The following is a 14,852-nucleotide window of genomic DNA, read 5'->3' as shown; positions in this document are numbered from 1 at the left end:
GTGTTCCTGCAGTTTGTCTGGGAGCTCCTGGTTAGCGGGCAATCTCTCAATTAGAGATTGTCATGATGTGGTGATGGTGGAGGGGAGGGGGACTGCAGCAGTGAACAAACTAGGGCATTGCTAACAGGGAGGGAAAAAAAAAAGTAAAAGGACCGCTGCATTGCAGAGGCCCTTCAGGGAAAACGACTGAATAATTATACTAACCGTGACTTATCAGAAGCCTCTGCCTTGATGCACAGCGCTCCAAAGGGAGCAAATTACACTCTTATTTAAAGGACCAGCAACATCTTCCGTTTGTTCTTAGAGAACAAATGTTAGCTTAGCTAGCTAAGGTATAAGCTAATGTGAGTTGATTCTATCAATAGAATAAATAACCAAATCCCTGTCTTCTCTGTTTACTTTAATTGCCCTGCTTCAACTCCGTGTCCTGCCGCCTGTTAGGTAGTCTTGAGGGAAGGATTTCAAGGAATATTTGTAGTCCCAAAATATTGACTAGAATTTTAAAATTCTTTTTAATTAACTGAATGGAACACTTTGAGTTCCTTTGCACTACGCTGTTAAAACACAGTTAATGATTCCAGCTAGCATGACTGCTGCAAGAGAGGCAGGGTTAACAGTCAGCCATACCCCAGGAACAGCATAGTAAAAGGATAAGCAATTCCCATCTTCCATAGGTTCAGATAAACCGTTGTCTTCCACAAATCTTTTTAAAATAAGGACAAAGACATCCTATATGTGAACTGTATATTTTCAGTTACGTTAAGACAAAAATTAATCCGCCTTCTTTGTTCAGTTCTGCAGATACCTGAAAACCTTTAGCCTGTGTTTTTTTCTTAAGGAGGCGAGTCTTTAGCTGCCTGACCATGCCCAGCTCGCGGCGTAGTGGCTTCCATTTCTCGGCAAGCTCTGCTTGAGAACTGTGTAGGTGGTGTATGCCTTTGCAGTAACGGGCTGTGCTACACAGGCTTCAGAAGTGAAAGGGCAGACAGTAGTACCTCAATCATGAAAAGATATGGCGTAAACAAAGCCAATAAATAAAATAGATATGTACATAAAATTGCTGTTCTCGAGTATGGATGGCTCCCGGTTAATGCTAAGGTAGTAAGCACACTGGGAATCACGCCTCTGTAGAAGTTTCCACACTTCAACGAAGAAGCATCTGAAACCAAGCGTGCAAAACCAGAGTTCCACGGTGACCAGCAGGAAGAAGTGAGCACAAACTGTTTTGCACGCTGAGCAGCTCTCAGTGCAGGCTCAGAGCAGAGACGCTGCTGGCCGGGGGACATTGCTGTACCCTCTGCCACAGAGGAATGCCGTGGGAGCCACGCTTGGGCCTGTGCAGCGTCTTGGCCGGATCTGCTTCCACCTGGCTACTGCACTAGCAGAGAGCAGCAGTGGTATGATATATCGTGCTTCCTTCTTTTAAGCAGTTATAGCAACTTTTGCTTTAAGTTTTTTTTTTAAAGGCAAATAATTCTTATGATTATTCAGGGACCATGTAAACAGTGCGTGTAGGGCTCCGGCTCTGGGGGAAATACAATGAACAGGAGGGTGTTTTGAGTGAAACAGTGGGAATCGAGTTTCCCAGAGAAAAACATTTCATTACATAATTTCCTGGTTTATAGTAATTGTTCCTGTTGGAAGTAGCGAGCTTGGGACAAGGATAAAATCCCACCTTTTTGAGCACAGAGCAAGTACTGGCCAATGGGAAGAGGGAGCAGTACTGCAAATGACGGGAAGTGTTGTGAGACCACATCCCTCCCTGCCTCCTGTTTGTGGGACTGTACCGAGCCAAGCGAAGGAACGTGCGGGGGAGTTTGAAGGAGCAGCATGTTGGGTGCCCATCCTCTGAAGGGCTTCATCCTTCTCCAGTGTCTATGCTGCGCTATAAAGCATAGCGCACCTTTCCGAACTATGGACAGCCACCCTTGTTATATTCTGAGTTTTCCTTATTTTACCCCACAGATGAATTAGATCTTTTACAAATGACACTCGCTGCTGATGTTCTTGCATATTTTTTTTCTAGTTAATTAGAATCATGGTGTTCCTTAAAAAGAAAGAAAGCCTTTCTTCTTCTCATAAAGGAAGCACTCCCATGTGATCCTGATCCCCCCTGATAAACTTGGCAGCCTCTTCTTTTTTCTCTATAAAACCGATAGTTTTCAGAAGCCATTGTGTCAAATAGCCGTTTGACCTCACTTTTCATTCACTGCCTGAGAAGAGGTTCTCTTAAGAAAAACAGAAAGCAAACGAAACCCCTTCTGAAGTGAAGGACAGAGATCTTCTAGTGACAGATGTGTAATAAATTAGAAGGGCTTTTTCGTACAGATTTCCAGAGGAACGCAGGTGGGTTTGCTCTCCTCTGAAGCCTTTGCCGCTTTCAGAAGATGTCTGTAGTGATGGTGTTTCCTTGGCGTGGGGCGTGATCAGAAATTCCAGGGAGACTGGTGTGAGTGCTTCTTGGCGTTATGCTTATGCATCTGCAGAAAAGAGGTTGTGGAGGGGTAAGTGCTGCTATAGGGAGCCCAAACAGAACTTAAAGATATGGGCAGGCAACGAGTGAACTGTATGGCATGGATGAGGGTGTGACTGGTACTGAATAGAAATGGCATTGATGCAAGAGAGCGTAACAGGCAGCCTTTCAGCTACTGCTGGATTCTCAGTTTAAGATTTGGCTGTGTTTCCCAGCTGGAAAACATAAAAAAGACTGGGGGGTTTGGTGGCTCACTCATGTTGGTGTGACGTGGCCATACCTGTGGCACCCAAACTCTCATTTCGGCATGCGGGAGGTGGATGGGGTCACATGCATGCAAGTTGTCTGTGACAGCACAGCGTGTGTGTGCTCCCTGTGGCATTTCACAGTTTGGCAGGTACAGGATTTCTGTAACATGGTGGTAAGCGTGCGAGGTGGCAGATGTTCATCACCAAAATCCACGGAGGATGTCTGTTTGCTGGGACCAGATGCCCTTTGTAGCGTGCAGGTGTGATGAGATGCAGACAGCAGTCTTACAGGAGAGACGTGTTCAGGATCGGTGAGGTCCTTAGAAATGTTGTTTCACTGCCATAAGAGAATTTTGGTAGAAAAGACTCCATGTTCATGAACAGTATCACTGTTTCATCACTCCTCCCTCCATTTGGATCGAGGTCACTGGGTGCTTAACTTTACATCTTGGATTTTACCATAAAAGATTATATGTTTGGGTTCTCTTCGGGAATAGGGATGAAGGTTTTGTACTGTGTTACGGGGCTGTGGGTGCAGCAGGAGCGTTGGTACGGGACGTGGATGCCACTGTAAACTTTAAATGTTTCTGTTCATCCTCCTCTCTTCTTTACTGACTCCTGATCTGTCATGTTTGTGTTCCTGTTGGGAATTGTTGGGTTGTTGTTTTTTTCCTTTCGCACACGACCATTAAGGACAGCCTGCGCTGCCACCCTTGTTTCAGAGCGCTCTTCTTCTGTTGCGTTGGCTGCGTTTCCCAGAGCATCCTTTTCTGCTTGGCTATAATGTGGTTGAATTAAGGTGAGGAGGATTTCCCTTCCCTTTCTGGACGTTGTCTTTTGAGCCAGCCTGACTTTATGGTCAGGCGTCGAGCGGTGCCTCTGCACAGTGTGTTTTCCCTCGGGCCGCGGGTGGGTCGGCGCTGGGCTCTGCAGGCGCTTTTCCATCCAGTACCTGCTCGGACTGTCTCTGACGCTTTACGTCGGGTTTTAACGCTCTGCAGATGTGCCTTAATAGGGCAATTAGCAACACTGTAATTATTTTGTGTGTAGCGAGATGACCAGAGCTGCACGCAAGAGCCTGCAGGCTTGAGCGTGACGCCGGTATCGCACGTCCCGGCCCTGAATCCCGTGCTACCGGAGCTCGCCGTGTGGGCGCGCGTTTCCCGCAGGCACCGGCACTCGCCCTCCGGCCGGGGCGGAGACCGGGACCGGGCCGCCGGGCGGGCACAGCTCGGTCGCTGCCCGCGTCCGTGCCGCGGCGGGCTCCGGCCGGGCTCCCCGGGGCCGCCGAGCGCGGGGCGCGCGCTGTGAGCGCGGCGGCGGCCGGCGCTGGGTGCGGGTGACGTCAGCCGCGGGGCGGGGCCCGGCGGGGGGAGCGGGGCGGGGGGAGCGGGGCCGCGCCGCCACAGACAATGGAAGGCGGCGGCCGCAGCCGCCTCCCGCCGCCCGCGGGCGCAGCCGGCCGCCGCTGAGCGCGGGCGGGAGGCGTCGGACGGGGCTGGTATCCCGCTATGGCGGCGCCGGGCGGCCCCGGCGTGGGCTGAGGGCGGCGGCGGGACCCCGCTCCCCGCCGAGGCAGCCTGAGCCGCAGCGCCCGGCGGCGGGGTCTCGGGGCCGCCCGCCCCGGAGCGGGTACCGGCGGGTGCGAGGGGGTGTCGGGCGCCGCCATGGGCCCTCGGCCGCGCCCGGGGTAGCCGGGGCCGCCGCCCCGCCGGCTGCCAGCCTCTCGCCTGATCCGTCGCCCGGGACGCCGGTGCTTTTGTCGGCCGCCCGCGGTTCCTGTCCCGGGCCCGTCCGCGGGCTCCGGTGGGCGGCAGCCGCGTCCCCTCTGTGAGCCGCCCGGTGCGGGCGAGGCGCGGCCCGTCGCCGTGCGGGGAGACTCGCAGGTCTCCCACATGCTGGAGCCTGCCCCGGAGCCCGCCCGTGCTGCGGCGCTGCCCTCCGGCGCCAGCCCTCGGGCAGCCCTGCGCCCCGCCATGCCCCCCGCCGCCGGACGTCGCCCGGCCGCCGCGGCCGGGGCTCTCCCCCTCCCGGGGCATGCCGGCGAGCGCTAGCCCCTGCGCCGCGGAGGTGCGGGGCGGGCAGCGCTGAGGCTCCCGCCGGCGGGACCGAGGAGCTCCGGCGCGGCGAGGATGCGAAAGGCGACGGCCGGGTCTGGGGGAGCCCGCTCCGACCGCCCCTGCCGCAGGGTCCGCGCCAGACGCCGGCTGGAGCCCCCGCTGATGCCTCTGTAGACTCCCAGGTCAGTCCGCCCCTGCCAGGTGTTGGGGGTTTATTTGCCCGGCAGCCGGTAGAGGTGCTGCAGAGGGGTCTGGGACTCCCACCCTGCGCAGGTGTGACCAAGTACTGCTTCCAGTAAGTATGTCGGGACGGTGTGTCGTGCAGTATCAGTTTGGTTACATCTGCATGCTTCTGTGTTGTCCGTCACTCGACTGTACCTACAGTGTGAATGCGCGCTTTTTTAAGCTCGCTGTTCCTCCCCCTCCTCCCTGTGCCCCCAGCTGCGGGACGCGGTGGCGTTTCCCTCCCTTGTTGGTGATGTTACGGTGCAGGTTCAGAGTTGTGACAGCACTTGTACTGTAGCATCGCGCGTGCGGCAGGACGATAGCATCCAACACACCTCGCGCTCTGAGGTGGTGCGGCGCAGGATGAGGTCAGTAGCCCGGACCTCCCATGGGGAGTTCAGGGATGCTCGAGGCACACGCCTGCTCCCTGCCAGGTTATTGCAAAACTCATTTTGCAAAAAAAGAGCAGGACTAGGAAGGAGAATTCAGAAGACCATGTAGGCCACTCCCAGTTTACAGATAGGGTGAATGTGGTGGACATATGACTTTTTGAAAGCTTCCAGTGAAGGAGATCTTGATCTCTTTTTCTGATGTATTCTAGTGTTTCACAGTTCTGTAGCTTGCAGCAGTTCCTATTTATCTAATTTTGCAGACAATAGAGGCCATTTTATATCATTCTGTTCATCATTGTGCTGATTTCTGGGTGAATATTTTGTTTCTTGAGTTTGCAATTTTTATGAGAGAAAACTTGGGTCAGAATTTTTACCGTACTTACAGTACCATTGCACAGATACTGCATAGTGCCCTGTGAGGTGTCTTTTCCCTGTTTATAGCTCCTTTAGCGTGTAATCCTTGGAGGAGGGAGTGTCCGTGAGCGGTGGGTAGCACTGTGCAGGTGAGCAGCAGCGCAGCTCCTCCTTGGCTGTTGCTCTTTGCATACATACAAAAGCACAGCATCTTCCATGGTGCTGGCACCTATGGGAAAGCACGGCCAATTTCTGATCTGATATGCAGGCAGCCAACTGTTTTTATACAAATTACTAAATAGCACAAGAAGTGATATCTTCAGCGGTCTGCCCTACCTCTAAAATACATCGAGTCCACATGGCATCTCTGAAATCTTTCCTGGTGTGCTGAAGTAGCCGTTCCTGGGTAATGTGAAAATCCTGCCATCCCTAAGCTGTGTGGAAGAGAAGCCTGAAAAAAAAGGTAGCAAGTGCTGTTGGTATAGAGACTGGCAGTTGGGGAAAAAATCAGCCTGAGCCATCCCCCTTCTCCTCTCCTCTGGTAATGGCATGATAAAGAAAAGCAGGGGGAGAAGTGCCATCTTTTGAGGAAGCACTGGCTGCTCGGTGTGACAGAGAGGAGCAGAGTAGTCCCAGATGGCATGGGAGTAATAGCTAAAATCCCGCAGAATTAACTAGGGGGAAAAGTGTTGCCAGTAAAAAGTCTTGCACTGGTAGTTGCATTAATGGCTTCAAATCAATGACAATGCCTGTACGCGCAGGTCTGGATTACTTCATTATTCCTGCCCATGCCCAGTAGTGTTTATTTCTTCTGTGAAAGCACAGACTTTCTTCAGCTGTCACTTAGGCTCAGCGTGTAAATATGGTGTTTTCCTCATCTTGTGCCTTAGTAGTTGTGGTATTTGTCACTAATCAAAAGGCCTGGAAGTGACTTGCCTTGCTAGCACAGATATGAATTTGTCTTAGAATATTAAGTAAAAATTGTAAGAGCTTTAATTTGCTGGTAGAGACAGTGACCTGTAACAGCTTACTGCTGAACAGGGCTTTTTGTAAGATGCATTGAAGATGCTACTGCAGCTTCATTTCAGAAATACGTGTTTCTGCAATGATGACACCTCAGAAATAAGTACTAAACCAGATCAAATTGATGCTGCGACATGGAAGGTGTTCAGGATTTTTAATGCACAGAAGAACTGAGCGAGATTTTATAGGCAAGTGACAGATGATTTGTAAAACGGGAACAGAGCAGCGGCACTCAGAGAAGTGGTGTGTCCGTAGACTGCTTCCATCTCCACCCATCGCTTGCGCTGGGTGGGAGAATGTGGTGTGTCTGACTTGCTCTGCAAAACAGAAAAATGTCTTTGCGCTGCATGTTTTTTTACAGTGCTCAGCTATCGCACTTGTTAAATTCAGTCTGCATGTGTTCATGCAGGGAATGTTGTTACACAGAAACTGCCGTTAAAGAACCTGCACGTGCTGAGAAGCCGGTGTCCTCGGAGCGGCTTCTTGCCTCCTGAGTATTTAAGCACAGTGCCTGGGGACATGTGCAGATACAGATCTCACACAGCAGCGTTAAGTTCAGTGGTTAGAAGTCTGCGGGGAAATAATTATAACCTGGGCAGATACTGACCAGTGGAATGTGCCGGGGATCACGCCGCCCTCGTCCTTGAGTGCTTCCAGTCAAATGCTGTCTGTCGTTTGGGCTGTGCGGTGTGGCAGAAACCCCAGATCTCCAGGTGAGAGTGGAAAAAAGAGCAAGCGATATAGACACTGCTCACTGCTAAGATCTGCTGATTTATTTTCATCAGTGCAAAGCAGTGTTTCCTCTGTAGTAGTTTAGGCAGCACTGCCATGTCGTGAGTGGTACAGACTGTTTCTTGCTGGTTGGAGCTTGCTTGGCGAAAGAACAAAAGAGGAGATCCTTTTAGATATTTACTTGTCCAGTAAAGCGGTGTGCAGGGATTAGAAAAGCAGCTCTATGTTAATTTCTTAAACCTGACTCGTCAAGCGAAGGAGGTCTGGTCACTCGTGGCTGTATGTTGGTGTCCTCTTAGCTCCATACCTAGACCATAGTAGTATTTTAGATAAAACCCAACAAAAGTGCAAGATCTGAGACTCAATGTCTGCTAACATGTGGCTTTGCTACATTTTGTAAAAAAGCAGGAGCAGGAGGCAATGGTTTGAGCTGGTGCCCGCCCATCAAGGACACTGCTTGTGTAGCTCAAAAAGAGAAATAGTGTCTTTGGGAGAGGTCTTGGGGTGAGAAGCTGGGAAGGGCTATGGCAGGGGGACAGGTATTGCACTTGTTACTAAGCTCTGCAGCACTGGCGTTTCCCCCAGATTTGGTCCTTGCTTTTCTATGTAACTCCACCCTTATTCTTGTTAGAGTCTCGAGTGCCTTGTCTCCTGCTGGCGGGACGACGCGGCTGAAAGAGGGAGTGGTGGAGTGTCTTTGGGTGGTTCTGCAGGAACTGTCCCACTCGGTGTATAATTGCAGACGTTGCTGGTAGCAGCCCTCTTGCCTCCTTCCATGGAAAAACCATGTATAACATTTTCAAGTGCTGTGTTCAGCTGCCCTGTCAGCACGGGGCAGGCGCAGCCTGGAGCTTCACCAGCTGTTTGGCTTCACGGGGTGGGCGCTCCTGCCGTCCCTGTACCGGGCGTAGCTCTGTAAAATGCTAACTGATGTAAATAACCGTGCATCCTTAAAAGGCTTGTACAGAATAGTTTTGCGTCTCTAGAAATGTTTTGTCCATAACTTACTATCATTACTGTAATCAGTAGTAGGCTCCCTCTGAGTACGAATTAAAAAGAAGCTCCTTCTGTACTCAAATGATGGTTCGTGTTTTAGGGAAATGAGTATGAGATTCAAACCAGTTTCTTAGTACGGGTCAAAATCTGGCCACGCAGCTCTTTCCAGCCCCTCCTTGCAGGGACAGTCGGGGTGCCCTCAGCCTGCGGGTGCTGTGGAGCCACCTTGTCCTGGTGCGACACTGGAACAGCTGGTTTTCTCAGGAGGACCAGACCCTGCAAATAAATACTGTTTCCTCAGCTCGTTTTTGAATCCATGGGATATCCTCTACCTCCACTACGAAGGGCTGAGGACAGCAGAAGTGAAAATGGCTTCGTGTGTGATGGCGTAGGTCCCTAATTAACACACGCTTGGAGTTTGCAGAGTTCCACAGAAGATTCCACAATAATATTGTAACATTTCTTCAAATTTGTATGTAATGGAAAAACTCAAGAAATGGAAAAATTTGCAAGTCTAATTTTTTGGCTCACAAAAAAACCCTGAAATTTGATCATCAAAAGCAGAGTCCTTGTGTAAAACCTTAAATAGGTGGATATGTTTGTATCCACATGCATTTTTGCTGCCTTTGGAAAGAGCTAGGTTCTTCCAGTGCAAGACATCATCTTCTCTGGGCTGGAGCTGTTCAGGCTTCCTGTATAATGTAGCAGGAGAAAAGCTTGTTTTGACAACTTGATCTGTATGCTGTTGAGCTCTTGTCTTCAGTGTGCTGCGAGGTGGGTACTTGGCGTGAGACCCGCTGCTGAATGTAGAAGACAAGAACATGGAACCTGTGTTCCTCTAACTTCATTGCCTGCTGGCCAGGTGGCTCTACACAGACCCTGAAGTGAGCAAGACAGAAGAGAGCGTGACTAGCAGAGTAAGAAATAATGAGGGATAAAGGGTCTTGAACTCAGAGTGAAACCTGGGACGTTCATCCCTAGGGCACTTACAGCCCATCTCTTAATTTTTGCAAGGTAAATTGCATAACTTCAGACAGCTTTTCTTTTTCTCATTTGCACTTCATTTTCATCCTGTCTGGGCTTTGCTGACAGTGCTTTTTTGGCAATTAGGGTTTTCACAGGAAAATGCGTTAAGACAGTCAGCGATACTGGGTCAGGTTTTACCATGTTTTCTTTACCAGAAAACGTGGTTTTCTTTTGGGATGAAGCACAGTACTTTGCTTAAAGAATGTGTTGTGGTGCCGTCCGATACCTTCACTGTTGGTCTGGAGGATCTCGTTTCAGACCTGTCATGTTCAGTACCCGGTTCCTCTGAGTTTTACACAGCTGCAGCAGTCACCCTTCTGTATAGGCTGCTAATGGGGATACAGATACATCAGTTTTCAAGATAAACGGGGTGTATCGCATATGACTTGTGGTGTGTAAAGCAGACTTTGGTTTTGAACCTGTTGAACCCATGACTATGTAACAGAAAGAAGATGTTTTCATGCCAGTTTGTGGCGTAAATTGTACTTCTATTTTCTACATTATGCTGTTGTCCGTGGGCATGAAGCTGGCCAAATCCTGTTACTGAGAATACAGAAGTGATAATGCTTTGATACAAGCTGGCAAGCTTGGGACTTAAAGAATGTCGATTCCTAGGAGGTCACTTAAAGACTTACCCTTTAATTAGGCCCCTGCAAAATCTAAGGTTTTAAAGTACAAGATGACATTTATTCTTTGTAGCTTAATTTTAATGGGGTAGGACCTAGTACCTTTTACTAGGACTAGGCAACCTGGTAAAATAGTTTGGGAGTTCACCCACCTGTGGACAGTTGGTTTTTAAAATGATCCTGAGAGAATCTGCAGGAGTGCACCGGGAAGAGAGTGTGCAGAAATCGGTATTTGTATGTGGTTTACTTTTGGGAGCCTGACGGAAAGCAGGCGGGTTCCCTGGCCCACTCCAGGCGAGGACAGAAGGAAAGGTGCTGTTGAGGGGGTTGAATGTCGCGGGGCCCTTCCACACAAGGGCTGAGCTGGGGTGTCCTCGCTGCAGCCCGGGCAGGGCATCTCTCAGCTCATGGCGGTGTGGGAACCGTGCTGACCGCGCTCCAAGTGCCGCTGATCCGCGTGTGTCCAGGTCCAGGAGGAGCCTTTTGTCTCGTTGCTGAGTCCAGAGGGAACCTTGGGGGCAGGTGTCCTTCCCTTCGGCTGTCCCTCTGTGCCTCGGTGTCCTTGTTTTGCTTTGTTAAGGATGTACCAACTCTTGCAGCATAGCTAGTTGCTGTCTTCCCTTTCCTGTTCGTGCTCTCTCTCTGCCCTTCCTTTTTTTAATTTTCTTTTTTTGGTAGATAGCACAGTGCACATTTATTATGGAAGCACTATACATAAATAATTTTGAAATTGCCATAAGTTGTGGCTTTGTTCTAGCTGCTTAGGTAGCAAGTTTAATCAGCTGGAAAACGGGCAGCGTAGAGACACTTTCCACGCACCACCGCCCCACTCTCCTTATTTGCTGCCTGGAGCTTTCTCATCCCAGGGTGCGCCCTGCTGCTGGGTAAATGCCGCCGGTCTCTGCCAAGGGCTCCCCTTGCTCTCTGCTGGAGCTCCAGAAGGTTTGTTTCCCCTTCCTGTTTTACTAATAGCAGCATGTTTGTGACCTGCCTGTGGACTGAGCAGCGATTTACAACTGTCTGTGAAAAACACCGTTGTCTTGGTAAGATGCTGTGGGGTTACAGGTTACTGTGATGAGATTACAGTGTCTGTCCTTCAGATGCCTGTTAAGTCAAACAGAAACCCTCTGCTGCGTGAATCAGGTAGTCCTGCCCTGCGTGCTTCCCGGGAGCACTGTCCAGGTGTCTCAATAGGAATACTGCTGTTTCAAATTCAGTTTCTGAAGAAAAGTTCCCTGCTTTTCTTTCCTTATTTTGGTGTTCCCATCTGGGGACAGGGGTGGTGGAAGATGTCCCTTTAGTAACTTCAGTCCTCCAACAAAACATGCCAGGGAGTGCTCAGCATCATTAGCCTCCTATCAGGAAGGGTGGAGGCTTCACTCATTAGAGATCACAGAGCCTAGAGACAAGAGCCTGGAAAATGGGCACAGACATGAAACCACAAAGGTTTCAGCTTGAAAAATAAAAAGGGGAAAAAATAGTAATTGCACAATGTACTTCTGCATCTCACTGGAGTCATTTTCTTCTGCTGTTTCTGGCTGTACAGAATAGTTATCCTGTTTTGACAGCTAAATGGGTAGGAGCAAATCTCCAATATATTGCAGCCCTGGGCTGCTTGTTCTATAACACTGGTTCAAGCCAAATTTCTTCGTCTTTTGAAAAGATGCTACTTTTGCCTATACAAGGTTGAAGGCTCAGATACAATGCCCGGTGTGTGTTGCTACTCTTAGCTCTAATAAAACGCAAGTGCTGGCCACCTGGCTAGAGAGAGCAGTGTTAAATGTGCAGAACGGAGCTGTTAGCCTGCGTGGCAATGGTGCCCGAGTTGTGGTGGCTCCGTCGGACACGGCCCACAGCGAGCGGGGTGTCTGCGCAGCAGGGTCCCTGCCGTCCTCCGCAGCGTACGTGCTGCGGCTGGCGGTGGGGAGGAGACGGCGCCGCGGACTGCACTGCAGCACACTGCAGCACTCCCAGCCAGGGCTCGCTGGGACAACAACGTCTGCTGCCGCTGTCACCGCCGGTCAGAGACGGGCCCTGGCACTGCAGCTGCATTACCAATATTTCCTCGTGTAACTGTCAGTCACTTTCACAGAGGCTTTGCAATTAACAGGACAAAGGAATTACTGACAAGGCACTGATAATAAGTGATAGTGTTTTGGACTAGGCGAGGAAAGGCTGCAGTGCGGTGGAATGGGTGCTGGCCACGCTCCTGGCTCTGGGCAGGCAGGGTGGGACGCGGTGTTACAGCCCCCTGGAGCTGCCCGGGAGGGAGCCGAGCTCTCGTCTGCGGTCAAACCACGGCCACCTCGTAGGGAGAGGGGCACATCTTTAGCCAGTGGACCTGGGCTGTCTCATATCGATGGGCTGCAGTGTGGTTTCAGTGCAGCACAGCAGAGAGAGCCTACCTCTGTAATACCCTCTGGTGAGAGCTGTGCCGTGCAGAGTGTACAAGTGCTCCTGCAATGGACTCTGCACGTCACCAGGTCGCTCGGAGAAGACTTTCTCTTTTACAACCTGATCAGAGCTTGTTCATTTTGATGCACAGATTCCTCTTGCTGTTGGTGGGCTTTGTTCTGGGGTTATCAGTGCTCTGCACCACCACGTCATCACCATGGATGCATGAAACCAAACAGGATGAGGGTTGTCTTTTCTCCACAGATTATTATATGTGCTGTTAGCGTGATAGCAAGATTAATTAAATGTTTCCTGTCCACAAAATTATCCTGCCCAGCTTCACATGAGCTGCATGAAGCTTCTCCCTTATGTGTCACCAGACAGGAGGAGCTCTTCTTGTTGCAGCCAGTCGAGCTGCACTGGCTGGCCCTGAACACAAAAAGTTTGCCTGAGTTGTTCTCTACGGTATCAGGTTTAGCCATGTCCTGTTAACCTATCTAAGTCTCCCTGCTCCACTATTAAAGCATTAGTAGCTGTATTACAGTGCTAGGTTACAAGGCAAGGAGGAGAAAACAACTAATATAGCCTTTAGATTTCTGCAGAGACCAGAGGGCTCGAGTGTTGTGCTGCTTTTCAGAATGATGTTCCTGGATTATCGGTGCCCATGCACTGTGATTTCTGGTAGTTCTGTTTCTGGCGCCTGGTTGAAGCTGTTTTCCAGAAAGGGAGCCTGTCAGGGAAGGAGCAAGTGCCTTTTTAAAGGCTCCTTGTTCTAAGCACAGAAGGAAGCAGAGGACTCTCTTTCCTCCAGGTACCATTATTGCGTGGTTTCAGGAGGCAAGCCAAGCTGAATTCAGGACTCTGGTAAAGTAGAGGGATTGACTGTAAAACGGAGAGTAGTTTGTCAGATATGATCCTACTGAAATGCTGGCTGAATGGTTCTATGTGCTTAGGGTTTACTTTTGTGTTCAAAGAAGTTGCATTACCCCAGTCCTTTATTGTGTGGATACAGCTAGAATCAGAAGGGAAGGGATCCATCTTCTGCCTGCATTTTTAATTTTCCTGTCTGTTTTCCGTAAGGATTTTTTTCTGGAACTGCAGTCAAAGGGCTGCTGCAGGAACTTGAAGAGCTGGGATGCTGCGGGGCAAGTGTCCCTGTGTGTTGCCAAGCAGCGCAAATCTCCTGTGTGACTTCCAGGATAGTTGTTTGTGGCTTCCTGCAGTAGGCTGCCAAAACCTGAGCTTTCTTTCCATGGAAATATCCTTATTCTGGCTTTCTCTAACCTAGATAACCAGTTCAGGATGTCAATATTGGAGCGACTTGAGCAGATGGAGAGGAGAATGGCTGAAATGACTGGCTCCCAGCAGCACAAACAAGGAGTAGGAGGCGGGAGCAATGGAAGCGGGAACGGAGGAACGCAGGTGCAGGTATGAACCGCGCTGTGTCCAGACACGGCACCTTTATGCTTTCTTACCAGAGTTTGGTTTTGGGGTGGTTGGAAAGGATTATAGTTTTTCCTAAACAACAAGTCTGGTTTGTGGGTGTCTTTAACAGCAGTTGGCTTTCACTGGCATTAGCCACTGTCTGGGTACCTGTGGGAGCCCGCCTGCTCAGGGCAGGTTGCAGCTCCCCTCAGTGGTTAAACTGGGATGTGTGTGGTGTTTCAGTGCGTTTCTGGGACTGGGACACTGGGCAGCTGCTTTGAGAGCCGCGTGGTGGTGGTGTGCGAGAAGATGATGAGTCGTGCTTGCTGGGCAAAGTCCAAACACTTGATCCATTCAAAGACTTTCCGAGGAATGACACTGCTCCACCTAGCCGCTGCCCAGGGCTATGCTACACTGATCCAGACCCTCATCAAATGGCGGTAAGACCCAGCCCCTTGGACTCTTGGGTGTCAGTACGGGCATGGCAGAAGCCAAGCTCCGCTTGGTCCAGATTTCTGGTTGTCCCTTACCGACAGCCAAGTCCCTGAACTTGTTCCTGTCACCTGATCTGACAGGACCTGTCTCTTGAGAGAGCAAGTCCAGTTACTGGATGTATCATGCTCTTTAAGTCTCTGGTGGGGGCACTATCTGTAATAAATATGTGTGTCGTGGGCATATGCGTGGCCACTAATTTGTGGTGTGGTGCATTGGGTGAAGCTGTGCATTTAGGCAATGATCCTAACATGACGCCAGAGCATCATTTGTTCTGCTGTTTCCTCTGCAGCACCAAACATGCAGACAGCATCGATCTGGAGCTGGAAGTTGACCCTTTGAATGTGGATCATTTCTCCTGCACTCCTCTGGTAAGAGCAGAGATT

General features: G+C 50.3%; 1 protein-coding gene across 8 annotated transcripts in view; it reads left to right on the top strand.

The window, feature by feature from the left end:
• The window catches only part of CAMTA1 (calmodulin binding transcription activator 1), a 295,455-nt gene that overhangs the window by 254,783 nt on the left and 25,820 nt on the right, over positions 1–14,852 (top strand). For 6 of the 8 annotated variants that reach the window (XM_063353609.1, XM_063353605.1, XM_063353607.1 and 3 more), the window contains 3 exons: positions 13,838–13,977; positions 14,218–14,414; positions 14,759–14,837. In XM_063353609.1, the coding sequence (XP_063209679.1) occupies positions 13,838–13,977; positions 14,218–14,414; positions 14,759–14,837 (416 nt within the window). Of the gene's footprint in view, positions 1–4,088; positions 5,077–13,837; positions 13,978–14,217; positions 14,415–14,758; positions 14,838–14,852 lie in introns of those variants that run through there. The other 2 variants (XM_063353610.1, XM_063353611.1) reach the window with 2 other exon arrangements.

Source organism: Chroicocephalus ridibundus, chromosome 16 (genome assembly GCF_963924245.1).
Source record: "Chroicocephalus ridibundus chromosome 16, bChrRid1.1, whole genome shotgun sequence".
Taxonomy (NCBI): domain Eukaryota; kingdom Metazoa; phylum Chordata; class Aves; order Charadriiformes; family Laridae; genus Chroicocephalus; species Chroicocephalus ridibundus.
This window is presented reverse-complemented; position numbering and strand designations above follow the sequence as displayed.